General features: G+C 30.0%; 3 protein-coding genes across 9 annotated transcripts in view; 2 read left to right on the forward strand and 1 right to left on the reverse strand.

The window, feature by feature from the left end:
- LOC143193283 (peptidoglycan-recognition protein LB) overlaps nucleotides 1-7,959 on the forward strand; it is a 70,626-nt gene extending 62,667 nt beyond the window's left edge. For all 6 annotated transcript variants that reach the window (XM_076399401.1, XM_076399402.1, XM_076399400.1 and 3 more), the window contains exons 2-5: nucleotides 3,666-3,859; nucleotides 4,049-4,199; nucleotides 6,477-6,590; nucleotides 7,303-7,959. In XM_076399401.1, coding sequence (XP_076255516.1) covers nucleotides 3,666-3,859; nucleotides 4,049-4,199; nucleotides 6,477-6,590; nucleotides 7,303-7,490 — 647 coding nt within the window. In that variant the 3' untranslated portion in view covers nucleotides 7,491-7,959. The remainder of the gene's footprint in view (nucleotides 1-3,665; nucleotides 3,860-4,048; nucleotides 4,200-6,476; nucleotides 6,591-7,302) is intronic.
- Nucleotides 1-27,543, reverse strand: part of LOC143193280 (trichoplein keratin filament-binding protein) — a 138,244-nt gene that overhangs the window by 62,035 nt on the left and 48,666 nt on the right. The window contains exon 2 of one of the 2 annotated variants that reach the window (XM_076399388.1): nucleotides 5,863-5,935. The exons of the other annotated variant lie outside the window; for it this stretch is intronic. The gene's annotated coding sequence lies outside the window, so the exon portion shown is untranslated. The remainder of the gene's footprint in view (nucleotides 1-5,862; nucleotides 5,936-27,543) is intronic. 2 annotated transcript variants of the gene reach the window in all.
- Nucleotides 9,863-27,132, forward strand: LOC143193284 (peptidoglycan-recognition protein LB-like). The gene is made up of 5 exons (XM_076399405.1): nucleotides 9,863-10,018; nucleotides 15,618-15,811; nucleotides 17,373-17,523; nucleotides 23,695-23,808; nucleotides 26,879-27,132. The coding sequence occupies exons 1-5, from the start codon at nucleotides 9,979-9,981 to the stop codon at nucleotides 26,998-27,000; spliced, it is 621 nt and encodes a 206-aa protein (XP_076255520.1). The 5' UTR covers nucleotides 9,863-9,978; the 3' UTR covers nucleotides 27,001-27,132.

The following is a 27,543-nucleotide window of genomic DNA, read 5'->3' on the forward strand; positions in this document are numbered from 1 at the left end:
GAACGATGTTGATTTATTTAATAATAATTTTGAATTTATTCACGAGTAAGTTCTACTTTTCATCTATATACAGTAATATTTCATTGTTCCAAAACTAATTAATATTTAATCAATAGTAAACTAATTTAATTATTTATGATGCAATAATATAGAATAATTGGTAGCTTATATATTGGTATGTTAGTTTGTTAATAAAATGCTCTGATACTTTTATTTTAAGTAATTTTTAAAAACTTCAAAGAAACCGTGATAAGCAGTTCCCTAGAACATCACGTATTTTTTTTTCATAATCTAAAGTTTGTCTAAAATCTAGATTTTGCAGAATGGCATTTGCAAAACCACCAAATAATTTTTTTCGAATATATCTAATTAAATCCTTTCCACCAATTATTATGTGCTTCCCCAGATAATCAAATTTAGAAGCTATATATGCATTTTTAAGTCGAATATACGATAACTTTTTCAGTTTTATTGTCTGTTGATGGTTTCATGAAAACCGTTCGTATTTGAGGATTGAAAACTATATTTCTTTTGCGAACAGCATCAATATTTAGTTCTTTTAAAAACTGTTATCAGACTTATTTACTTAATACGTGTACTATACAAATAACTCTAAGAATGAGGGAACCTTAGTTAATCACTTAATATTTTAAAGCAAATTATTAGTATTTGGCTCTAACATCACTTCAATATGAAATAGTTTAATAATAGTTCTAGGTTTACATATAGGTGAGTTAAAGCTATATTTACTTAGCTATACTATACGAAAAACACGTACATTTTAATCAAAACAGGATTTGATGCAATATTTAATTAATGGTGAATGATTTAGGGGATTTTTTCTTAATGCTCGACTTATTTACCACAGATCATTACCATTATTTACCATTTCAATCAGTGACGGACCAATCAATTAAACTAAACGACTACTCTGTTTATTTTATTTTAAACGATGGTGAATTATTTAATAATACTTTTAAATGTTATAATCGGTAAGTTTCTTGTACCTTTAGCATTCAATATATGTTTCTATTTTTATAAATGTTGGAATTATTAATCAGTGACGGTAAATGATACTTGATGTGAATCTTTCATTTTAACAGTTCAATACTCAAGTAAGTCTAGTAAAAATAATGTATTAATTCTTGCACAAAAGGCATTAGAAAGCCGATATTTCGTACTAAAAAAATGTATTTGACAGTTTTCTGAATGATTTACTCAGTTTTGTTTGAATTGTCGACAAAGATAGACAACAGCAAAAAGAACATACCATATCTTACAGTTTTTCTTGGGTAAACGTGAGAGGGTAAGCTAGACCATTAAATACAGTGTTTATAGTTCTGATAACTTTCACATCCAATCGAGTGCAGTTTTAATTTCGTCGATTTCGTTTGAACAATTTCAACATCAAAGATAGATCACACTCTAGAAGAGCAAATGTCGAAAATATGGATAAAATCAAGGAAATAAACCTAACGTTATAGCACTATTTCTATTGCCTAGGAGGAAAAATGAACAAAAAACCGTTTGTAACCACCTGAAAAAGGCTTGATACAAAAAGAAGACCCAAAAAAACTTTATATAGATATTTTCATCAGGGAAATCACTTGCTCCGAGAGCTTGGTTGAGACATTGGCATCCAGTTTGTGGTCCGGATCTGGAGAACTATTTTACTGGTCGCTCGTCGGTTAAAACTCGCCTCAAAAGAGGCTTCTGAAAATAGAGTACCCAGTTTTTTTAAAGAGGCATAATAGGACCTTCAAAAGGCAAGAAGTTATCGAACAAAAGAGAGCGTATTTAGCGATGATAATATTCATTAACTTTTTGGTACATACTACATAAATAAAAATGAGTGGACAAATGACGAAAGATATTTAATTATTTGTCAAAAATTATTTGTATACCTATTATAAATTACAAAAAAGTACCAGCAGAAAAACCAAACGTAAAATAATATTTTACTTAACAATGTGTTAGCTATTCTAATTACTGTAAAAAATTCATATAATAATGATATATCCTTAACAATTATTAAAATACTTAGAACTTATTAGTTACCTCCGCGTTAAATAACTACCGTTTGTTAATAAAAGGGAATGTTTTTAATAATTACCATACGTCAAATCACATAAAGGCGTCATTTAAATATTTCCTTTTTAACTTTTATTTATTTGCCTACACGGTACAAATAAAAAATGAAAATTTAATAATATTCAACATTAATAGTAGTAGTAAGCGAAGAATGTACAAATATATATTTTATTTATTATAACTCTTATAACTTATGTATATTATAACTTATAATCTAACTTATATAAGTAGTTCAATAATTTACCTATTCTATTTTTTAAAAGTTGTTAATATATTAGTACTAGCCATTGCCAAGTAGCTTAGAATCTATCTCTACAATGGCAACACTAAGTAATATACTTATCTAGGGCACAGCCTTCTTTGGTCCAATTTACTTAGTCTATAATAAAATGAAAGTTTATTACTTTAGTTAAAATACTTTTTGTTTTTACCATTTATTATACTTCACTATACAATATACAACTATACGAGATCACAGGGTTTGGCTCGTAGAATATTACTTCATTAAGTGATTTCCTGTGCAAAGTATCTCAAATAAAAAAAATCGGCGTTAAACAATTTAGTCTACGCACTTTACTATGATATCGCACATTTAGCTGATCAGAAAGCACATTAGGGTGCACTAACACTCTTCCGAAGTATTTAACACTTTGAGTGACACTATCTATGGGACCTAAAGGGACATTACGCTTTATCACTTCATTAGAGATATTAGAGATATATAGTATAAAGCATCGACAATGGCACTTTATATTGAAACTTGAGTGACTTATAATTGAAATCTATATGGCTAAATAGGTCTAGGATTGATCCGAATAGCTAAACCTTATTATCTGCTAACTTATAAAAGCAACAATTTAAATACTGAAGAAAAAAAAACTCCAAGCAATGGTATTTAAACAAGAACAACTTACGAAGAAAACATACCTAAATTGAAAATTATTTTAAAATACACGTAAGATTCTAGTTGTCGCAAAACATAAAATATGTATTCTACATAAGTCACTAGAATGTACGGATTATTTAGCACTTATATAGTAAAATGGACGATAATAATTCAATAATGTACAAAACTTGCTAATTTAGTAAAGGTATGTAACTGATTTATTTATCCAGATTTTTTTTATGTAATTTAAAATAGCAGTAGAAGAGCATCCCAACATCCCTCTAGTTTGTAATAGTACTGATGAGACTAATTAATTATTAATTTTAAAAATGAATGAATTGAGTGTGAATTTTTTATTTTGGCAATATAGCCAGTATTTTTTTAAATATCGAAACGATGATATTTTACATGAACATTTTAATGAAAACAAAAATCATTATCGCAACATTACATAACATTTTGATTAAAACTTTTTCTGATACCCGAATGATTTATTAATTTAAATATTTAACAACATTAATCTTTCATATAATTAGAACACTAGGAATTAATTTTTTGTAATATAGACAAAAAAAATTTTAATAGTGATTACGAATCAGCACATAAAATTGACACTAACTGATGGTCTGATTAAGATTTCTAAGCTATAATTGATTGTTATGATAAAGCACATATTATTGTTTTCCAGGTATCAACTGTTTAATATGCCGAGGACCTGAGTTTGTTTCAAGAGATGACTGGGGCGCACGACCACCAACGCAAGTTGAAACTATGCAAACACCAGTCCCTTTTGTTGTTATTCATCATACGTATAGGCCAGAAGCTTGTTACAACAAGGATGACTGTATTAAAGCTATGCAATGGATGCAAGATCTTCATCAGGTTAGTAAATTAATACATTGCATGTGATTAAATATTTTTTATTTCATTCATTTCATTAGAAAGTCATGTTAAAACCCATGGAGTCGTGAATTCATTAAAACCAAAAATAGATAGAATATTTTGATATAGAAATCTATTTCTATATAATATTTTATTATGATATATTATTTAAAACTCTTTAATTTATAGCTAAACAATAGCTGGAATGACATAGGCTACAGTTTTGCCGCGGGAGGTGACAATAGAATATATGTTGGTAGGGGCTGGACTTCTGTGGGGGCCCATGCACCCAAATACAATGATAAAAGTATTGGGATTACTTTAATTGGAGATTGGTCAAGTAAGTTTATTTTAACCCATTTACAATCCAATAGAAGAAAGATTATTGTAAAAAAATTAAAAATACAAGTTGCAAAATTTGACACAAACTATTTTGTTTAATATTTAATGATACATTACAAATATGTAAAATGGTAAGGTTATGCTATTAATTCATCAACAAAACACGTCGATTTCGTACAGCTATCTTTTTGTCAATGACCCATTTATTGGAGACCGAAGAGGTATTTTATTTAGAGAATATTTGCCGTGAATAGTAGCCGAGTAAATTATAATTTTTACGCGATATATTTAAAAATAATGTGCTATAGAGTATTCCGGATAATTTAACAGTGACAAGTAATTATTATAAATATAACAATTTAAAAAATCATAACCGTAAAATATATTTTGAATGTTATAAAAGTGGCGACACAAGGTCTTCCCATTTTTATCTATAATAAGTTATAATCACTAATAACTGCCGGATGTCAATCATTGTTATTAATATATGCATATTGCTTTACGAAAATATGGCTTTGTTTCACTAACATGAATTAATACATATCCAGAACATAATTTATCAAAAGGTAGAAGTTTTCCTACTTCGATATTATTTCAACCAACGCTTACTTCAATGTGATCATCTGTTGTTGATAGTGTTCACCAATACCTTTGAATAGATTATATAGATTGACATTTTAGGTTTACTATATAATCATCCTCGTTTCATCACCAGAAATAATAGGCTGCGTAAATTACGTATTTTAAGACGCTGAAGCAACTTTTCGGACGTAAGAAATTACCTTTCAACGTCACTTGTATCTAATTGTTGGTTACCAGGGTCTTTCAAATATCAAGAAATGAGTGATCACCATTCAACAACCGTGCAAGTTCCTTGTGTGCCTGACATCCATTTTCGTCTATAACATCTTCAATTATTTGTCTTCACATTTCTGTAGTTGGTCCGAACGCTTTCTACCTTTCACGTAAAAATCACCATCTCTAAATCGAGACCAATTTCCCCAAGTAATGTATGATCTCCATACACTTCCACAAGAATATGATGACTATCTGTAGAATTTTACTCCATAATAATAAAGTAAAATTCGCGTTCGGATAAAGCTGGACATTTTTAATGCGCAAAAAATTATGTTATAGTGAGAAACGAAAATCTCGATTGACTATATATTGTTGTATATCAAAACCGTTAAATATATTAATTGTCAAACGAACACATTTATTTAACAACAAAATAGCAGACTTTGTGGTATTTTTCTTTGGGTTTGTTGGTTTAGATTAAGTTTATTAGCAAAGAGAATGTAAATAACGAAATGAAAATTTCATTCATTAAAATGTTTCTATTAACAATAAATACAAAATCATAAACTGATATAATGCATATTTAATCTTATCTGGTTACGATACTCTGACATTAAAATATAGCATAGAAACTGACTGCCATATGCAGCTAAATAAATATATTTTATTATTATAACCGTAAAATGGATGTCGTAAATTACGGGGAATTATGACAATATTCTATATTTTTTAAATCAAATTTCTAATAATTAAACGTATATAGAGATAAAATTCATTCTGATATTTATAAAAGTCGACAATTTCCGATGTTACGTGAGGTTTTTATCGTGATTTGCGACATATATCAATTTGCGTACACTTACCTTGATTATTAAAGGTAAAGTAACAAAGCTAAGGCCCAAGGCTACACTGAACTTGACACAGTGACGAAGAAATCTGCAACAAGAATTCTAGTTTTACTTCCGTATTTTTAAGAGACTTTTTTGATCAAGGATTTATATATTTCCTGGGTAAAATGAACAAATTATCAAAATTAATTCAGATAAAAAAAACACAGTATAAAAAATGTAACCAAACTGCCGAAGAAAATATGTAATAATTGCTATCGGAAAATAGTAAGATATAAAAAATTGCAATATTAAAGGGAAAATTACCACTTAAAAAACTCGACAAAGAAACATTGAATTCAAAAGGGATAATTTTAACACGCATTAAAACATAATGAAATTATTAAATATTAATACAACAAAATTAGCAAGAGAAACTGTTTCACGTTCTTTCGATGAAAACAAATTCTACAAAAAGTAATATTTCTTTTCTGCCTGATCATATTAAAACAGTATTTTTACTTACATTAATTTGTCTATAAATTAATTACTAAAATTTTAAATTTTATCTTTGTTTAATTATAAATAGATTATAAACATCATAAAGCAACAGGGCATTTCAAATATTAAATGTATACGCTTTATTTCAGATGAAGTACCACCACTTAGTCAACTCATAGTAGTCAAACAGTTGATACTGATAGGAATAAGAGAAGGTTACATCAGAGAAGATTATAAACTAATTGGACATAGACAAGTGCGAGGTGAGTGTATAATTTATGATAAAATATTGTAATCAATTCATATATCGCCATTAAAAAATGTTATTTTACTGGCCCGAATGCAATAATCATTCATAATCAGTACCGTGAATTTTGCTGATATTTCCCAGAAACGGTCAGCTTTAAGATTGAAATAATGCTAATCTAAAGTTGTAAAACTGGTAGTGGCTTTGCAAAATCTTCTGTGGACAGTGAAAGATTATTTTATTACTTTTTGTATAAAATATTTTATATCATACGTAATAATATTGGTAGTTCACAAATCTGCAGACAATCGCTTAAAAAATATACTTCATCAGTAGAATAAGATTCATTTATAATGATCTTTATTTAATTGTAATATAGTTACAAAAATGTATAAATTATGACAAGCACTTAAAATTTACATGTCATGTCCTTATAAAAATACTAATGTTAAACACAATTCTTTATTATTCTACAAATCCTTTATTATTTAATACTTATATTTTATATTGATGTTTTAAGTAAAAGCATCTTATTATAATTTATAGTTCTTTGCCAATCCATTTTTTCTTTATTTCTAGTACAGATGTTCTAATTGGGTGGATCAGTACCAATAATAGATAAAAATTACTGCATGCTATAAATACATAAATATATTTCCACAAACATTCTATAACAATAAAAAATAACGTAATTCATGATCATGATAATTGTAATTTAAATATTTCAGATACGGAATGCCCTGGTGATGCCTTATACGGCGAAATCCAGACATGGCCGCACTGGGTAGCAGATCCCACAGCTGATTACGACTTACCAATATTCAAAGACGGATTCCATCCAGATCCAGCCACTAACGACGTCGGAGAACATAACAAATTGAAAAGACACAATCTAGATCGATTCGGCAGTGCGTAGTATTCACTGGTTAGAATAACCCTATCACTATCACCAGAGAGGTTCCTTATTACTGGAAGCAAATACGGACAAGTCAATGTTCCTAGTAGACTTATAGTATAAAGAAACAACATTCCTTTAAAAATGGACCTGATTGTCTTAACTGTTATTTTTATCTTATTCATCATTAAACAATAGTTCCTATACTTTTCACTGTTCTTCCATTTACAAACGATTAATTATATATAAATAGATTTAGTTAATGACACGGTATATATTATATATGGGCATTTTAATTCATAATGATACTGTCATATTGTAAATAAGACACTTTCTAAGTATAACATTAAGAATTATCAGTATTTTAGTTATAAATATATATGTTGGGTTATGTAAATTATTATTTAAAGTTTAGGTTGTGCTTAAACAATGTATTGCTTATTTTTTAAATGCAGTGCTGTTAATACATTAAAGTAATTGTAATATATGATATTGGTATTTTGTTTTAAACTGTTGAAGGTATACTTTTCTGTCCCTCTTGCTAATTCTTCTTTACCATAGCTCTTATTATTGCGAAAAATATGGATAAAAAGGAATTTCGCGTGTTGATAACATATTGCTTTTTGAAGGGAAAAATACAGTTGAAGCAAAAACTTGGCTTGATGATCGAGTTTTCCGTCACTGCCACAGGAAAATCAATTATCAAGGATTGGTATGCTAAGTTTAGGCGTGGTGAAATGAACACCGAAGACGATGAACGCAATGGACGCCCAAAAGAGGTTGTTACCAACGAACGCATGTAAAAAATCCACAAAATGATTTTGAATCACCGTAAATTGAAATTGAATTAAATAGCAGAAGAAAAATATGAATAGCATATTTGGGTACGAGAAAGCTCTGTGCAAAGTGGATGTCGCGCGAGCTCACTTTTGACCAAAAACAACGAGGAGTTGATGATTCGGAGCAGTGTTTGAAGATGATCAAACGTAATAATCCCGAGTTTTTGCATCGATATGTGACAATGGATGAAATATGGCTTTATTATTTCACTCCGAAGTCCAATCGACAGTGGACCGAGTGGACTGTACACGATGAACCCGCTCCAAAGCGTGGGAAAACACTACAGTCAGCTGGCAAGGTTATGGCGTCTGTATTTTGGGATGCACATGGAATAATTTTCATTGACTACCTTGAAAAAGGAAGGACTATCAACACCGACTATTACATAGCGTTTGAAGGTCGAATCGCCGAAAAAACGGCCGCATATGAACAAACAGCACCGTGTCATAAATCAGTGAAAACGATATCAAAAATCCATGAATTGGGCTTCGAATTGCTTCCTCATCCACCGTATTCTCCAGATCTGGCCTCAGCAACTATTTCCTGTTCTCAGATCTCAAAAGAATGCTCATTGGGAAGAAGTTTTCGTCGAATGAAGAGGTGATCGCCGAAACTGAGCCTTATTTTGAAGCAATGGACAAATCGTACTACAAAAATGGTATCGAAAAGTTGGAGGGTCGCTATAATCAGTATATCATCCTTGAAGGGAATTATGTTGAATAAAAAAAAACTAATTTCACCAAAAAAATGTGTTTTACTATGGTAGGCCGAGGACTTTTCAATGGACCTGTTATATTGTGATAAAAAATAGCAATGATGATATATTGTTCATGTTAAAAAACTAGAGTTATAATAGATGAATATAAATAATAATACTAATATTATAATTTACTTTCAAAGGGACCACTATAACTATATAGTGTCTGAACGTTGAGGACGTAAATTATCACATATAAATAACTTCCATGTATTTGGATCAGCGATATCTGATGGCGAAAATACGAAAGAGAAATATTTGACAACTACTTAACCTGACTATTGACTTCAATAGTTGTTATATTTCCTAACATAAAATAAGTTTTGCCTGATTTAAAAAATATATACTGCTGAATGAATGCTGAATATAATGATTTGCCAGACTTATTGGACAAGAACCCAGCTCATATTCTCAAAAGCCGTTTAGATAGTCCAATAGTTGATAAGTCAACAGTTTTCAGAACTTTACATGCGCTGGGATTTATTTTGGCTGTTTAATTTTTTTAATTAACTGTAGTTTAAATCCCATTAAAAAATATATAGATGATTGGATCGTTGCTAATGCTGAAATAACGATGTTGTTCTTTCGACACAGCATAGTTATGTTGGCAAAAATATGAGAAAAAGTTATAGAAAATTTGGAAAATATTTTGACTTAATAAATGGCCTTTTTAAAGCAAAAAAATAATCACAGTACACGAAAAAAATAATCAGAGTACGTTTGCAATATCAGTGAATTGAATTACATATTATCAATAAACAGATAAAAAAAATATTTCGATAAATATCACGTTATCACTAACATTACTACATTAAGTCTAGTCTAATCTAATCGCTCGCTAAAAATTCAACAATGTATATATTTTAAAGCAAGTTATCAGTGTTTTGTTAAAATATTAATAAAGCCACTACCATGTTGTATTGCTTTATAATAGTTTTAGCGTTATGTATAGGTGAGTTAAAGCTATAGTTATGGACTGTTTTATACTCTAGATATGTATCACGAATACTTAAATATCTATCAAAAATAACAATGAACTCACACAATTACGATGTCTTCATGGTATTGGCTTCAAGTTTGTAATTTCGTTTTAAAATCGGGCAGTATTTTTCTTGACATTTTATTTTAGTTAAAAAGAGACACAATGCTGTCTGTTGCGACCTAGTCAGCATATAAAATTCGCCTCTTTGTCAAATGTCTGTAAAATTATTCAAAATATTAGTTATAATAATTAGAGGTTATAGTGGAGATTATAAACCAGCAAACGTTGTTTTGGCGCTGTTTTGTTATGATAAATTTCAAATTTCTGCTTAATATTTGTGATTACTCTGATAAAACTCTGAAGCCAATAAATAGTCAGAAACAGACTGGTCTCTAATCAGTTACTTCGAATTGGAACGAGATAATGCCCCCGCCCTCCCGTGTTTTTTCCATATAAACATAATTTAATACAATTGGTTAGATATCTGTAAAAACAGTCACAGAAATATTGATTTATATACTATAAAGAGATGATTAAAAATACATTTACTTCAAAATTAAAAGCAGGATTACTAAGATTTTATCAGAAACATAAACACAAAATTTCAAAATTCGCTATTTCAAACATCAATGAGAAGCGCTACGAAACATTGACGTCATTGACATTACCGTCTCCTATCCATCATTTCCGCATCCCAACGTTTCCAACTTTTATTCAATGGAAAGAAAAGATAAACGAAAGAATTTAACTAGAACTCATCAAGGCAAATAACGTAAATTCGTCCAGAATCGATTTTTCAATAGTGACTGTATTGTGTGACTGTAAATGAAATAATAATTTTAAAAAGAATACTATAATTCTACCCATTAAATGTGGAAGAATATTGAATAAAACATAGTAAAAATAGTAACAGCATAACAATAAAAAAATTAATGCAAGTAATAAAAAGTACCCTCCAAAGAGTACCTAATAATAGCACAATCTCTATTTGAGAACTGTGAGAATAGCATTATTGAAATTAGGTCCATTATTGCTAACACAAATCAAAATTATATGGATGGCAAACCTACAAAACATTTTATGTTAAAAATTTTGAAATACAGATGCAAAATCTATTTGACAGAGCTGCCAAAATATTCATTTACTAACTAAAATTATTTTGTAACAACACAAAAAAAGATTTACATTTGATGTTATTGTACAGTGTGGGATAGTGTGGTTATGTTTTCAATGTAGAGGTAAATGTCTCTAGGCAATAGTACACAATCCAAAAACGAATAATCACCCCAGTATGGCTAAGATCCTATGGCTGCTAGACTAGCCAGTTAAATTATTGATATATAATCGATATATCGATGAACAAAAATATATGTTGTTGAAACTTGATCAATGTATAAAAGGGATGTCAAGTTTCAAAAAATCTATTTAAGAATATAAATCTGTAGTCACAAATCTCTTGCTCACAATGAGTAGCAATGAGTCACTTATCAATAGTGGTCACCATCGTACCATCCGCACCAGTATACAACCAGAACAAAATTTATGATGCAGCATTAAAAAACGTTTTACTTTATAATGTTATTTTATATTTACAGATATAACACCATATACTTATAGGAAATTACATAATAGATGAACAATGTAATTTAAATGAATTTTTGGATTTATTTATACTTAAAAAAAGAGTTATCGAAACTAGACTTAATTCGATCTATATTGTTATGTATGTGTTATAACGCGCAACTAATACGGCTCTGGTGGCGACTCGTAAGAATGAATGGTGTAATGAGTGAGATATCTAAAAATAGACGTCGTAGAGATAAGGTTCGTTTTATATCACCATTCAACAAGTAGCCTCTTCTAAAAGTAAATATTAAGTAAAGTAAATTAAAAGTTTTCGTGTTTAAAACCCTTACATATTTTATAACTTGATCTGTTTAAAAGTTCAGAAACAAAGTATCTAATACCAAATGTATTATTATTTTCAACTTAATTTCTTATTATTGTAATCAAGTTATTCAATCATAACCTTATTTCATGATTATATAGATAGTAATAGATTCTGAAGCAGAAATAATATTATTAATATTATTAAATCAAAATAATTAGATATTATTAAAATCAACAAAATTCGTTACCTGTAAAAAATAGTAAAAAGAAGAAACTTAATCTTTTTGAATATTTTTTTAAATTCATTCAATTCAATTCAATATCATATTGCGCCATTAATTAGAATTTTTATTATTTATCTATCAAGATAGGTTCCATTAATGGGAACATCTTCAAGTTGACAAACACTTAAAATTTTCCAAGCGGTAGTTGGCACCTGGTACGCTCGTTTCTTTAAGTCTCTTTTGGTAGTGATCTATCCATGACTATTTACGTTTGGGAACTTCATATAAGTCGGATAGATCAAGTTATCGTCCATCACAATTTTCTACAACGAATCCTTTTTTGTCGCAGCATAATGAATGAAAGATACGCGTTGACATAATTATATTCGACTAACACATATAAGCATCATCTTCCAAGTTTTTGACGGTTTTACACTAGAAATAGATAATTTGGTAAATCCTAGCTAGTTACCGATTTCGTATCTTCAAACTTGCGATGCTACCCAAGCAACATCATTAGGGTAGAAATCACGAGATCCAAGACTCACATATTTCATAACGTCGGCACCAACAATATAACAAATTAATTATCGATCATTTGTTCCCTATAGGATAGGATGCAGTACCAAAAGCACTGTTATCGTAAACTCCACAGCTCTAAGGTACGATTATGTAGCTCGATTGTCGTTCGGTGTTCTAAAATATTGTGTCCGACTTTTTTCCATTTTTGAAAAATTCCTTAAAAAGCAATAATATATTGAATGAGGAAAAAGGAATTTTAGGTTTTTGATTTTTCAAGACAAATTTACTTATATACAAATTTTGACACTTTTCTGGTAAAACCTTAATTAAATCACTGTACAATTTCTGAGCGAAAAGAATTAAATCATTCAGTCAAATCATCTTCACAGGTCCCTTTTGTCTTTTTTGTTTTGTGTTTTGAACCGTCTACTTCAAATTATTTTACTTGTTGACAGTAGGGAATCAAATTGATGATTACCACCAACATTTTCTAGAAATTTCATCAAAACATTATAACCGCTTGTAAAGGTACGTGATCCACTTTTCATTGCTCCTGATAATTTGTTTGAAAAAAGTATCGAATGTTACCTTGGTATTCAGTCTTATGGTGGCACAAAACTACTTTATAATGAATGTTTATTTCTGTAACGATATCGCGAGATAAAATATGTCGATCTATCTCGATATGTCTAAGAACTTCATCATAAACATTTCAAAAGAGAGAAGAGCGATATCAAATTTTCCTAAATGAAAACGAGCAAATCAACTCTGACACTAGTGTTATATTAATCTCGTCATAACCGGCATACAAATTTTGATAAGCCCTTCTATTTTTTCCCTTTTAGACATAAAAAAGCAAAATATTACTATTTAAAAATATTTCTTTTTCTAACTTGATCGCATTTGCGTCTTTAGTAGAAATAAGATATGTACATTTATTGAGTTATAAAATATATAAATAAACACTCACTAATGCTTCACTTGAGTTTTTCGACATGCCCAGTAAACCAAAAGCCTCCTTCACATAAATAATGTATATTCAAATTTTGTAGAAGTAGAGCAAATGACGAAAAAAGAAAAATTGTGTGCAGAAATGATAATACCTTGCAGAAATATTGAAATCAACATGAATTGCAGAAAACAGAATCTCTATCAAAGATATTATGATTATTCAAAATTCAATTCCGAAAACGCTTTTTAGTGAAACTACTGTTTACATAAATGAAATTATTATAAAACTAGTTTTGCAGTATATGCATGCTTAGATATTCGTATATATATTGTGAAATTATTTTTTTTACTTTGAACATTCCAATAATCCAGACCCGTTCCTTTTAAATATTTTCTTCTCCTTACGTTGACAATCAGGATGTATCTATAGTAGTAACTATTTCTAGAGAATCCTAACCGCTATTAGGAAAACTTTGATAGTTACCGCTTGATTTTGTGACGTTGCCTTTACAAGCAATCGAGAGATTGAACGAACTACAATAGCCATTTTGGATTTGACCTTGGTACTGGTAGTAGCCCTGTTTTTTTTTAAGATTAAGAGCTTTATTGTTTATTTGTACTGTTCTTATTTTGATTATAAATGGTAAGCAGTAATCGATAAATCATGGATTTGTGAATATTGTCTAAAAAGCTTATATAACAATTTTAATCTAAACAGACATATGAGGACGATGGATGGAATCAGGTGCGTATTTTAATTTAATTTTAAAAATTGAATTCATTCATTCAAAATTGTTGAAAGTAAAAGTGCAAATTAATATATGTATTTTATGTGAGTATATCTCATCAAAATCACAGTTCGTTGATCAGATAGTCACAGCATTAAAATCAATCAAGCATATCAAGAAAGTTTCACGTGAAGATTTTTAAGGTTGGGTATTCCTATTCGCCACTTCTAAATTTGAGCATAATCGATTTGGAATTCATAATAGTGTACCAAAGGGTGAGAGGTAAAATTTCTTCAAATCAGATAAAAACACAATTGCAGCCAAACTAGCTAAAATTCAATGGATGCTATATTAGATGAAACCCGAGCTGATTTAAGCAGTGGCAATTTGAAACTAGAAGACTAGATTTATTGACTCAAAGACGTATAATATACAACACAATTTTAGCTTCTGGTAATATTTTCGGCACAGGCTTAATGCATACCGATTTGAATTGCAATCCTTGCTTTTATTGAATTAGTTGAGAGAGGCATTTCCATGCTGTTTTTGCATATCGAAGAGATTCGATGAGGAAACAATGAAGGTATTTTTAGTTTCGTGCAAGATATATTATTGAGTGATTTTAAAGATAAATGGATGCTTGTATTTTTATATGGATAAATAAATTATAATAATATTATAATACTTATATAAAATATATAAAAGGTTAAATAACTTGGACATAATATATAAACTTAAAATAATGGACAGTAAACTTAATTAAATTTGAACTTGAGTTTCAACTGGAATTTTAAGTTAATTTGTGAATTCGAGAATATATATTATACTCTTGAAGTATACGAATAATTTACAAGAACTATGAGTTCGGTTTGTTGTTGTAATTATTTGTTATTAATTTTAAGTTGATATATAATTACATATAGTTTTATTTTTACTTTTTTCTTTTCAAAATTGTTATAAAATGATAGATATTTATAAACGATTCTTCATATAACAGCTATATACTGCTTAACATGGGCTCCGAACCACGGTATTAGGCATTAAGACTACCTACAAGAAGACACCCACTCTTATTTACCTTAGTTACTCGCATAACTGGAACGGTTATTCAGCATCGAATTTTACATTTATATTTTGCATAAAGTACGTAAAGCAACTTTTGTACCCTATTGAAATTTAAAGTAAATCGGGAGAATAATTTAACAGGAACGTTGATATTGTTTTTAAACATAATACTTTCCCTTGTTTTTTCAGGTATAAACTGTTTGAAATGCAGGGGACCTGAATTTGTTTCGAGAGATGATTGGGATGCTCGACCGCCATCAGAAATTGGAATTATGCAAACACCAGTACCTTATGTTGTTATTCACCATACATATAAACCAGAAGCTTGCTACACCAAAAATGACTGTATTAAAAAAATGCAGTGGATGCAAGACTTTCACCAGGTAAACTAATGAATATAATTTAATTTAAAATTCATTATTTCATTCAAAAGGTAATCAATGTTAAAATATTTTATTAAAAATTAAATTTTTCTTTTCTTTCTGTGCTAGAATATTATTTTATTTGTTGACTTTGTTCACTATTTGAACTTAATCGTAGAATTTAAAATTCTGCATATATAGTCCATCCAAAATAGTAGTGTATTTAGGTCATTGCGACGTCGAATTTATTGTCCATTGCAATTTGTGATTCGTTTTAAAATCACGTATTTTTCTCATCAGAAATTCTTTTTTAAACACATTTTTAACAAAGTTTAACAATGTATCTACGATTATTTCTAAAAAATAATGTGGTATCTACTTTCTTATTTTTGGAACCGTGTCTGTCATGCCATGACATTAATCAAAATAACTTGTCCTTAATGTAGATTATCATTCAAAAATCTGATCACCGTTGATACGTATTTTTATATGGAAAATAAAATACCTCATGAATAAATCCTAAACCTGTATTAATGTTGCAATGAATGGACGAATTTCCACGAGGGACTGCTTAATATCAGTGGAAGAAGAATAACTGGAGGATTTTATGTATTGTTATTGCACCGATTGAGCAAATAAACACAAAACAAACTCCCCGTTGTCAAAGAAAAAGATCTTTTTGCATCAAGGCAATACATAAAATCGTGGTATTAAAATTCTAATAACTACAACATCCACCTTATTCATCGAACGTGACTGCCGGTGACTTTCACAATAAAAAATAGCTTAAAAACATTAAAATAGATGCCTATTTTGAAGATCTTCTGAAAACATAATTTTTAGAAGGCTTTAAAGAAGGAAAAACACTTGGGAAAAATATTAGGTATTTGCATGTATTCTGATCATCTTTCTGGCAACATGACAACACCGTGTCAAAAGAACAATATTGATTTGACAGTGATCCAATCATTCATCCATTTTCGGACTTCTCCTACAATTCGAATTCATACCAGCCAACCCATAAAGCATCGATCTGAACAAATGGTAATCTGAAAGCACTATATCTGGTACGCTGGTTACGGCAGAACTTCCCATTCGAACGGCACCAATGTATCCTTCAGAACTGTTGAAAGATAGAGCCGAGTATTGCAAAACTTTAAGGCCATAAATAATGTGATTCTGTGTTGATATGGATAGTTCTCTTGGACACTTTTTATTTCTACTTACAATACACAACAGAAAACTTTATTTATTGCCTGACAAGCAAAGAAATCGCGATGTTGAAACAATTCAAAATTGCACTGTCAGCCCTTTAAAATTTACTTAATTGCGTATAAAAGTCTGGAAACACTTGATTGATCAACTGCCAACCTGTCCATTTCTAATAATATTGTCTAATGTCTTTCAGATAATAACTCAAATGCTAGAAGAAAAATTCGTTTGAAAACAAATTGAATCACAGTGCTTAATTATACACTATTTAGGAACAGATATACATTTTCAATTTTAAAAACGTGGATTTAATTTCCTGTTATATTTAATAATTAAAAGCTAATATGTAAAAGTTGGTATTATTTTCTAGTTGAACAGAAGCTGGAATGACATAGGCTACAACTTTGCTGTAGGTGGTGACAACAGAATATATGTCGGTAGAGGCTGGACTTCTGTTGGGGCCCATACACCCAAATACAATGATAAAAGTATTGGGATTACTTTAATAGGAGACTGGTCAAGTAAGTTTACTATAGTAACCTCAGAGATCTCAAAATACGCACACTTACCCTGATAATTAAAAGTAACTTTGTACAACTAGAGCTGGAGGCTGCGCTAGACTTCAATGGACTTATTGGCCTGTTGTAAATACAACAGAAAATAGAACTTCACCTCTACATTTTTAAGCGATCTTTATTTATGCAAGTATTTGTATATATTCGGAGTCGAAATCAATTGAAATAAAAATTCCAGAGATAAAATTAAACTATTGGATAAGACTATTTTTCTTCAAAATCCTGGAATTCTACCTTAAAATCTTCAATTACTTTTTGGATTACCGCAACATATTTGTAGATATTATAATTCATATTTTTATGTTTTTGTAGGTTATCCGCCGTATTTGGAAAATAATTCAGATCATTTTGTTGCAGATATTCTATTCTTTTTGTAATCTTAAATTTAAATTACTTAATATTGGGTGAAAATAATTAAGAAATGCTAAGTAACTAAGTAAAGTCTCAGTATTTCAGTTTCCACCTTATCAATCAATCTATAATTTGAATAAATCACGAAACCTTAGTAGGAATTTACCTCTGCTTAGCCATTTGACATGCATATGTAGTAACAACAATCGGTAACATGTATGTATTAATAACAATTCAGGGTATCGTTCATCGAGTTGCAGTTGGAACCTTTTCAAATTGAATTAACAACTTTAAACGCTATGTTCATTACCACTTTTGTATTTAGTCTCTTAATAGCTAACACTTGCTGGCGAGTTATGAAGCAATAGCTCAACAAAGTTGGGAATTCATCTTCATTTTGACTTAAGGCTATAAATTCAATTGACTTTAGCAAATTCGCAGGATGCATTAAACTATTGCTAGAATGTTTTGTCTTCTACAATCGCGATCGACAAAAATTGGCCTTGTAAACGCCCTTTGGCCACCTCTGGAATATACGATTATTCGCTTTAATTTGCACACTTATTGGTCGAAATAAAATTGCAGAAATTGTTAAGTGTCACATGGTCGACGGAAAATGAGCGAGAATACAGGTTAGGGAATAAGGTTAATGCGTTATGGATATAGGGAGGGAAATTCGCTATTCGCTGCGCCTTCTGCCCGTAATATCGATTTCACCATCAGTGTGTCAGTCTGTAGGCATATCCAAACCACTGTAATCTGCGTCTCTCGAATAATCTGCGAAACATGCAGAAACATGCAGAATTTGCCTCAAGCATGGCATAAGCAAAAACCATAAGCTTATAAATGTCACACTGGCAAATCTTGGAACCAAACAGAATAATTAGAAAAATAAGCGTTCGAAAGAGGGGGATTTTAGTATTTATTATAATATATCCTCTAAACGCACATTTTAGAAACGTAGCTTGACCGATTTGGCTAAATAACTCAGCAGTAGATGTCACCTTTTCTTCCTGCCTTTTGAACTCCTGCTTTATCTATTTCATGTTGTGAGTTACAACAGTTAATGATCATAGAAACAAACCTGATGACATGTTTAACAATATTTTAGCCAGGCTCTGGTAGAAATTACATTGAATCTATTAATAATTTTAATGTGAAAAATATTAAATCATATCAAATATAAACATCGTAATTTATATATGGCTTACATTGATCAAATGAAATGAAAATGAATTACATTTAATATTAGGTTATTGAGATATCAAATGTCAGATTGATTTGGTGATTTTTTATATATCAATATTTTTGATATTTTTACAAAATTAATAGTGATAGATATATTTCAAATTAAGAAAGATATTTTTCAAGGAGGTTCACTAAGTCCGTTTTGGTTCTGTATTGAGATGCATTTTTTAATCCACCCTCTATCAACTAAAGAAAATATGAATTCAGCACTAAAAACAATAACAAATAATTTTATTTTATTAAATTAAATTTATTTTATTAAATGATCTATTTTAAATAGACGATCTAAAAGTAACACAATATTTTTGACGAAAGAAATAGTTGAAAACAATTGAACATGCTTCGAATGACACCAGAATGCAATTTGAATTACATTTATCTATTATTTTTATCAATCTATGATGGGGTTGGGGTTTTTCATTTCTGCTTTTAAATTGCCTTGCTTTTTGATAGATTTTATTATGACTTAAATACAAATTTGTTATTATCAAATATTGTTGTTCTGTTCATGGTTTTTATTTTAGGAAAGGTAAATCGAGGGAGCAAAATATGACGTGCGTAAAAAAATTAAATTAAACATTTAATAACTATCAAGTGATCGGTACGGTTTATTTCAATACATAATGGCTAATCCACAACATTTTCCTGTCGATTTATCAATTGAATCACCCGCTATTCGAAATAACGATCAATTGCTAATAACTGAAACCCCTGAAATGCACGAATGGAACATTGAAAATAACATAGTTGACTTCCTTACTGCGATTCAAATAGATCTGCTATATGATAAATTTACTGTTAAACAAGTAAAACAAACAATACATAAATTAATTCTAAAAAGCTCCTGGTTTTGACCTAATAACTGGAAGAATCTTAAAAGGCATGTCAGGAAAGTGCATCAAAATAATAATATTCATATTTAATGTCATGCTAAGACTTAATTATTTTCCTAGCACTTGAAAAGTGCCTCAAATCATTATGATTCTTAAAGCTGGGAAAAATTAGAAGACGTCTCCTCTTGTCGTTCTATAAGCCTGTTACCTGTGATCTCTCTAAACTATTCGAAAAATTATACATTAAGAGACTTAAATTAATCGCGGAGGAGAGAAATATTATTCCAGACCATCAATTTGGCTACCGTAATAAACACGGAACAACAGAACAAATACATAGATTATTCAACCAAATTAACAAAAACTTGAACGATAAAAAATATTGCTCCGCTGCATTTCTCGATATTCCTCAGGCCTTCGACAAGGTATGGCACACTGGACTGCATGTTAAATTGAAAAAGCTTTTGCCCCATACGCACTTTCAACTGCTGAAATCGTACCTCACAGACAGACATTTTATTCTCAAACAGGATGACGAATATACTAACCTACACTAAATAAATTCTGTGTTCCGCAGGGCAGTGTTCTTCGCCCATTGTTATATCTTATGTATACAGCTGACCTACCGACCTCAAGAAACACTAATGTTGCAACATATACTGACGATACAGCGGTTTTATCACCACACGAGGATCCAATATCAGCCACAAGAAACCTCCAACTTCATCTTAACAAAGTCGAATTGTGATTGAAAACGTGGCGTATCAAAGCAAATGAGACAAAATCTACCCATGTGACATTCACCCTTTGTAGAAGAACATGTCCCTCCTGTGTAAACTAAACCAAATGTATTGGCTGATAAGGCGTAAATCTAAATTATCAATAGATAATAAGGTTTTTCTGTATAAGTCAATACATTTGGACCTATGGTATTGAATTGTGGGGTACTACTTTTTTTGAATTGTAGCAAATCTAACATAGATATTCTGCAGAGATTCCAGAATAAAGTGTTGCGAGTCATGGTCGATGCCCCATATTACGTGTCCAACAAACTGATTCAGCGTGATATCCCCATAGAACCCATAACGAGGGTGATTCGGAGTGTTAGCGCGAAGTACTTTGAAAGGCTATTACGGCATCCCAATGCACTAGCCAAAAAGTTAAATTTGCGAGATGATAGTGAAGTGCATAGGCTCAAACGCAAATTGATGATTGATCACTTACTGAAGTGATCTACTACATGTCGGGATAGTTATATTATAAAACTGAAATCATATAATAATCCTTATTGCCCATGGGCAAATTGTTGATGTTTGAGGAGATTAATAAAAAAATATTTTTTAAACACAGATATTTAGCATTTTGCTTGCCATTTCTCACGTCTTCTCCGTATTTAATTGTATTTTATGTCAGCTAATCTAAAGTAGTAAAACCGTTAGTAATTTTATATATCCTTCTTTAGATAGAATGAGGCAGATCAAGAGTAAAAACCTTTGTAAAGCTATATATATATATATATATATATATATATATATATATATATATAGTATATATAGTATATATATATATATATATATATATATATATATATATATATATATATATATGTATATATATATATATATATATATATGTATATATATATATATATATATATATATATATATATATATATATATATATATATATATTAAAAAATCCAAATCACTGCTATGCCGGTATATACCAAATGGATAACTTTACCTCGTTACGTCTAAAACATAGTTTAGAAAAGAAAAAGAAAGAAAGTTTAGTTTAATTAAGAATGGCAAGGATAATGTAGACAGCGTGACGTGTCTGTTGGTACCTTGGAATAATACATTAAGAGTCGGAATAAAACTGACCATAGAAGATCAATTCGTCCTGACCAGGAACGAACTAAAATATATAGGTAAAAAAAATATTGAAATATAGGTTGAAAAATGTTGATATGGATGCTAAAGTAATGAAACTATACAACATATTACAAGGGCCTGGCAGATATTCATATCAAACGAATATAAGAAGCGGCGAGAAACTCGTGCATAAGCGTGAACTTGGTCCAGTAAAGAAAGCCTATTTTAGAAAACCACGAATAAAAAATTTATTTGGACCATACAAAGCTCACAAATCAACGAGTTAAACAAAAGACTAATCAAAGCGATTACCAGAAAGAAGAAAGTGTAAGATTAATTGATGTAGCCATCCCGAACAACAACAACATACTGAAAAAATATAAAAATACCAAATTCAGAGAATCACTTAAAAAACAATGCCATAACATGAACATCTATACAAAACAATGAAGAAAGCGGTTACTGACAGTAAAACATTCTTGTCTGTTTTCAGAATCAACAACAGGTACACAAAAACTTGTAAAAAACGTAATAATTTCGATATTCGATATCATGGCTAAATCCAGATATAATGAATATAATATATCAAAAAACCAATAGGATTGTTTTGAAAACGTTTGTATAAAAGCTTTGCAAAATTCTTCCGTTTGGGTTTAATGTTAAAAGTAGAGAAAATGCAAAAAATCGCATCAGCCATATATAATATATCACCTCTGTTTCCATTAGCTACAAATCCGATAAGTTGGAATAAGTCCAACATAAAATTTATAAGCTGCCACACTGCGTCCTTCCTTCAAGTTAATTTATATGTCCAGTTTTGCTCTAAACGAAGCGCTAAATCATAGTTTGTCATTCCGACAGCGTTTGATTTCGTGCACCCAGTCAATTTATTTATATTTTTATCTCATGAATCTATTTTAGATTCTAATCGAGAACTTAATGTTACAGAAGACCTTGCTTGCTCTCTATTGCTCCATGTATAAATTCATTTCCTTTTTATCTGTCTCTGCTTAGTGTTCTTGCTTAGGCCGGGGATTTTCATTTCTTCTAAAGTATTTATTTAACATAAATAATTACTAAATACTCAAAAATCATTGATGTTCACTAAACCGATGTTCATTAAGCTAAAGATTTTTCTGTATAGTGTACTTGAACACTGTTACACTCCCAAAAGGGACAGAAATGAATACCATAAAATCTTAAAAACTTGAAGAATATGATGTTAATGAATTGTTGGACAAACTAAACTATTGGATATGTGTTTGTATCTGTTTAAAATGTTAATTATTTTCAGATAATTATATGTTATGTAAATGTTGAAACTGTTATCTAAAGCTGATTCAAACATGTTAAACATTGTACTCTAATTACAAATTGTACCCGTATATGCTAAAAAAATACTAGCAAAATGGTTATTTAGTTAATATTTGGAGATTTTAAAATTGAGAAGTTCCGTTAGGCTTTCTATGTACAGTTTTCTAAGTCGGTATATGTCAATAAGTTGAAACCACTGTCTTTAAAGTTACCATTCTATTGCATACATAATTACCTTTAAATAAATCGCCTTTTTCCTCCGATAACCTCACACACAACTTGTTTAATCAACATCAACGCATCCTTATTGAAAATCTCTGCATATGTAAAGACTGTGTATCATGTTTTATTTATCTTTAACTTATCATACAAATTATATAGTGCAAGCTAATTGCTAAGATATTAAATTATATATTTTTCTATAACTATAAATAGCAAAAAATTTAAATTTATAAAGCTTTGTAAATCAAATATTAAACATATATATCTTATTTCAGACGAAACACTACCACTTAGTCAACTCATTACAGTTAATCAGTTAATTCTCATAGGAATAAGAGAAGGTTATATTACAGAAGATTATAAACTGATTGGGCATAGAGACGTGGGACGTAAGTATAAAATGTCTATACAAATATTGTAGTCATTAATACCGTCATTCATTGTTTTTTAATGATATTTAATAATCATTTATAATCACTACCAAAACACCTTTTGAACCAGTAAGTGGTATAGGTGTGAGTGATTTGGTATCTGTTATTTCTTCAACAGAATTATTCCTCTTTTCTGCACTATTCTTACTGTTATCTTTTCGTCCTCGTTTTACAAACTCTCTGAATATGTCTAACATACACTGTAAGTGAACATACTAGCTACAATGTGTCTGATGTGTTTCTCAACCTATCAATTTTCTCACTCTTCTATATATTGTTTTATATATTTCCATTTTTGTTTTAGTTTCCAATTATCTTAGTACTGTGGCCGGAACCACCAGTTTTCAGTACATCATCCACCAAAAGTTTCTTCCAACATTTCAATTTTTTAACATTTTTGAACCCTATGTACAATCCTGTCTTTTCTATATAATATTTCTTTATTATTTCTATGTTGCTATGAAGTTCAGTAAAATCCTTTGCCGCTCTGCGATTCCATCACTGAATTGTCTATTAGTGATTTCAATCGGTTATCTATTATATGTTCGTAAATTATTGTATGTTATTGCAGTCCCTTTTGTGACCGCTTTTAAATACTGTGACAATGAGTAACATTTGCGAAGTTCATTCTTCTTCTCACAATTGAATTCTCACTTCAAATGTTCCAATGATATCCCAGATATTTTTTGTCTCATATTCGAAAATATTTCCAGAAATATTTTTTGTCAGGTTTTTTTTCGTTCTTCAGTTTCCTGTGCCATCATTCTTCTATCTTATTGATCGATATATTTTTTTCGTATGTCGACTTCCGCATACAAAACAATTCCAGAAAGTCCACCTCTTCCACCTCTCTATTATTTTCTCATCGTCAGTTATTATGTCTGGTCTCTTATCTTTCATATAATTATATGAGTTTTTTCTTGTACGAGTTTTTAAAATGTTTAAAAAAACCTGGTTTTCTACCCTATTTAAATCCACTATATCTCCAAATTGTATCCATATTTTCTTATTTTCTTCTTCTATTTTCTCCCTCTACTAATATATAATCTGCATAGGAAGGATAAAGTAATATCAACAGTTGACATATACACAATATTTATTTATTAATAAGGTCTTGAGCATATGGATTACTGTTTGACTAGTTTCCAACGGAATTTTGTCCCATTATTTTACCAGAGCATCCGCCAATTGTTTCAATGATGTTGGAAATAGAAATCTAGTCCTCACTGTCTAGAAAACTGCCCATAACGCTTTGATTATGTTGAGGTCTGGCGATTGTGCTAGCCAGGGAAGATATTTGATGATATTCTTATACTCCTCAAACCAAGGCTGAACTTTTTGGCTGTGAGCATGGACGCATTATCATTTTGCAACATGGCAGTGTTTAGTAAGAACTTCACATTATTGAGGATGTCGAGATATTCAATCGCCAATATACCGGCCAGCAGTGTGAATGAGAGGACCACCTGAATATCCCTCCCTCTAGGCTTGACTTTAAGAAGCAGACAGTGCAGACCGTAGGTTTTTTTTGAGGTTCTCTATACATAAACTCGGGCACTTCTTGCAAACGTATTCAACTTTTATGATTGTTGGGCCCTTCCATGAATGCTTTGTGCTTTGTGGAGCTCGTGCCGTACTGTTTTTGTCAAAACATTATTACTCAAATGAGTGTTGAGTTTAGCTGTAACTTTTGCAGCAGTAGTTTTATGTTGTCTGGCCGCAATCTTTTTAATGTTCGTCGCCCACTATTCCTCTTCGCCGATGATGTTTCACCATCGTTATAATATTAGCATGCGATCACCTGTTTTAACCATCGTAGAACAAAGCAAAGGAACTATAACATATACTTAAGACTTGTTCCTAAGGCATGTAAACCCAGCAAATACATAGGCGACGCATTCTTTACTTGGAAGCAGTGTTGCTAACATGCTAAAAGATAAACTATATTACAAAAAGATAAACTATATTACTTTATCTACCGAAATACGAATTTGTTATTGTCACATTATGTAATAGACAGAAACTTAACATTATGTTTGGTTTGTCATTTTCTCATGTCTTATGTGTTAATTTTCCGATAATTGTATTATATGTGCCATTTCCTCTTCTGTTCAATTTTGTTGATACTCTGTAGAAATTATGAGATTCAAGTCTGAAATAAATCTGTTCTAAAAATTAAAATATTATTTTGTTATAAAGCATTCGGTAATTCACAAATCGGTTACTTTTAAATTTTAGATAGGTTAATTAAAGCTAAACGTTTTATATTAAGATATTTTTTCTCATAATGAGAAAGTAAAGTTTAGAATGAAAACATCAATATACGTAAAATTGAATGTGCCTTGTAAATATATTTAGTTCTATTGACAGAAACATGTTACATTTATAATTGATCATGTCCTATGAGTACGGTGAATAGGTAAGACAAAAAGTAAAGCGCACTTAATTTATTTTTAATCGATTTCGCAAGATGTAGACAAGCGTTGTACGCAAAAATAATTAGTGTTGTGTCTGTCTGTACATGAAGGACGTTTTTATTTGAGTTTGATGATGCTATTAACCCTGGTTTATTATGATAATTTTTACGCAGTTCTAGACAATTAATAATAAATAATTAATTAATTATAATCTGATTAAAAAATCTGTTGCGCATCATTTACCCTCTATTAATGTTTTATGTAAAATATTATATGTTACACTAGAAAGAATAAAATTTAACAATAGAATATGAAAGAAATAATAATAGTAAAATATAAAATGAGTAGTACGCAACGTTTTCGAGCAGCTATAAATTTGGCGAACAAAATATATTTGACTTTGATACAATATCACAGTACGGAAATTTTTTTAGTAAACACTAGTAAACAGAAAAATAAACTCATTAATGAATTTCTAGCAAATCCTATGTTTAACTAATTTTACAAAAGCCATGAGCTTTTCTTAAATTTAAATGAAGAAAAATTGTTATCTATTGTAAGAATGAAATTAATTTATCTTTAATAAGTGTAACATAATTTAATTATTTTAGAAACTGAATGTCCTGGCGATGCTCTGTATCGTGAAATACAGACATGGCAGAATAAAATAGCGGGTCGCAATGTACGGATCCCCAACATTCAAAATCTTATTCCTCGAAGACCCGCCAACTAATACCATTGAAGGCCATAAGACATTGAAACGATCTAAATCAGTTGGGATGTTTGTATTAAAGTATACTGAATGGCCCGTAACAAACTAGTGGTTCCTTATTATTGGAAGCAAATATTAACTAGAAAAAAGCCCTCGTAGACTTGCAGCATAAAAAAACAGTATATATTTAAAAGTGGACCTAACAATCCTATTTTAATTCTACTCCAATTTTTACCTGTATTTGAATATGTAATTTTTATTTCCATCATTAAAATAGTTGCTAAATTTTCTCATTGTTTTTCTGATTGCCACTAATTAACTATATATTATTTTACCTACAATCTCTTTCAACAAAATCTTTATTCCTTTCTTAAGGATTTTCTGTTATTTATAATTATTTATCATACCATAAGCTTTAAAACTTTATAAAAGTTTTCATATTTTTTGAGCTATTATTCCTTATACACTATCGTTACTTGATTATAGGTTATTTTAATGGTTCTAGAATCATGAACTGAAGCAAGCAGTTTAGAAAGTATCTCGAAGCGCAAGTGGCTGCTTGTA

The sequence above is a fragment of the Rhynchophorus ferrugineus genome, unplaced genomic scaffold (genome assembly GCF_030347505.1).
Source record: "Rhynchophorus ferrugineus isolate W39M unplaced genomic scaffold, kcgeb_rfMv2 rfM3, whole genome shotgun sequence".
NCBI lineage: Eukaryota > Metazoa > Arthropoda > Insecta > Coleoptera > Curculionidae > Rhynchophorus > Rhynchophorus ferrugineus.

Bases quoted from the DNA above. Each gene is read 5' to 3' on its own strand.
- LOC143193284 (XM_076399405.1), top strand. From the start codon at position 9,979: ATGTTGTATTGCTTTATAATAGTTTTAGCGTTATGTATAG. The intron at 10,019-15,617 runs GTGAGTTAAAGC...TTGTTTTTTCAG, and splicing joins AGTTTTAGCGTTATGTATAG to GTATAAACTGTTTGAAATGC. The intron at 17,524-23,694 runs GTAAGTTTACTA...ATCTTATTTCAG, and splicing joins TTTAATAGGAGACTGGTCAA to ACGAAACACTACCACTTAGT.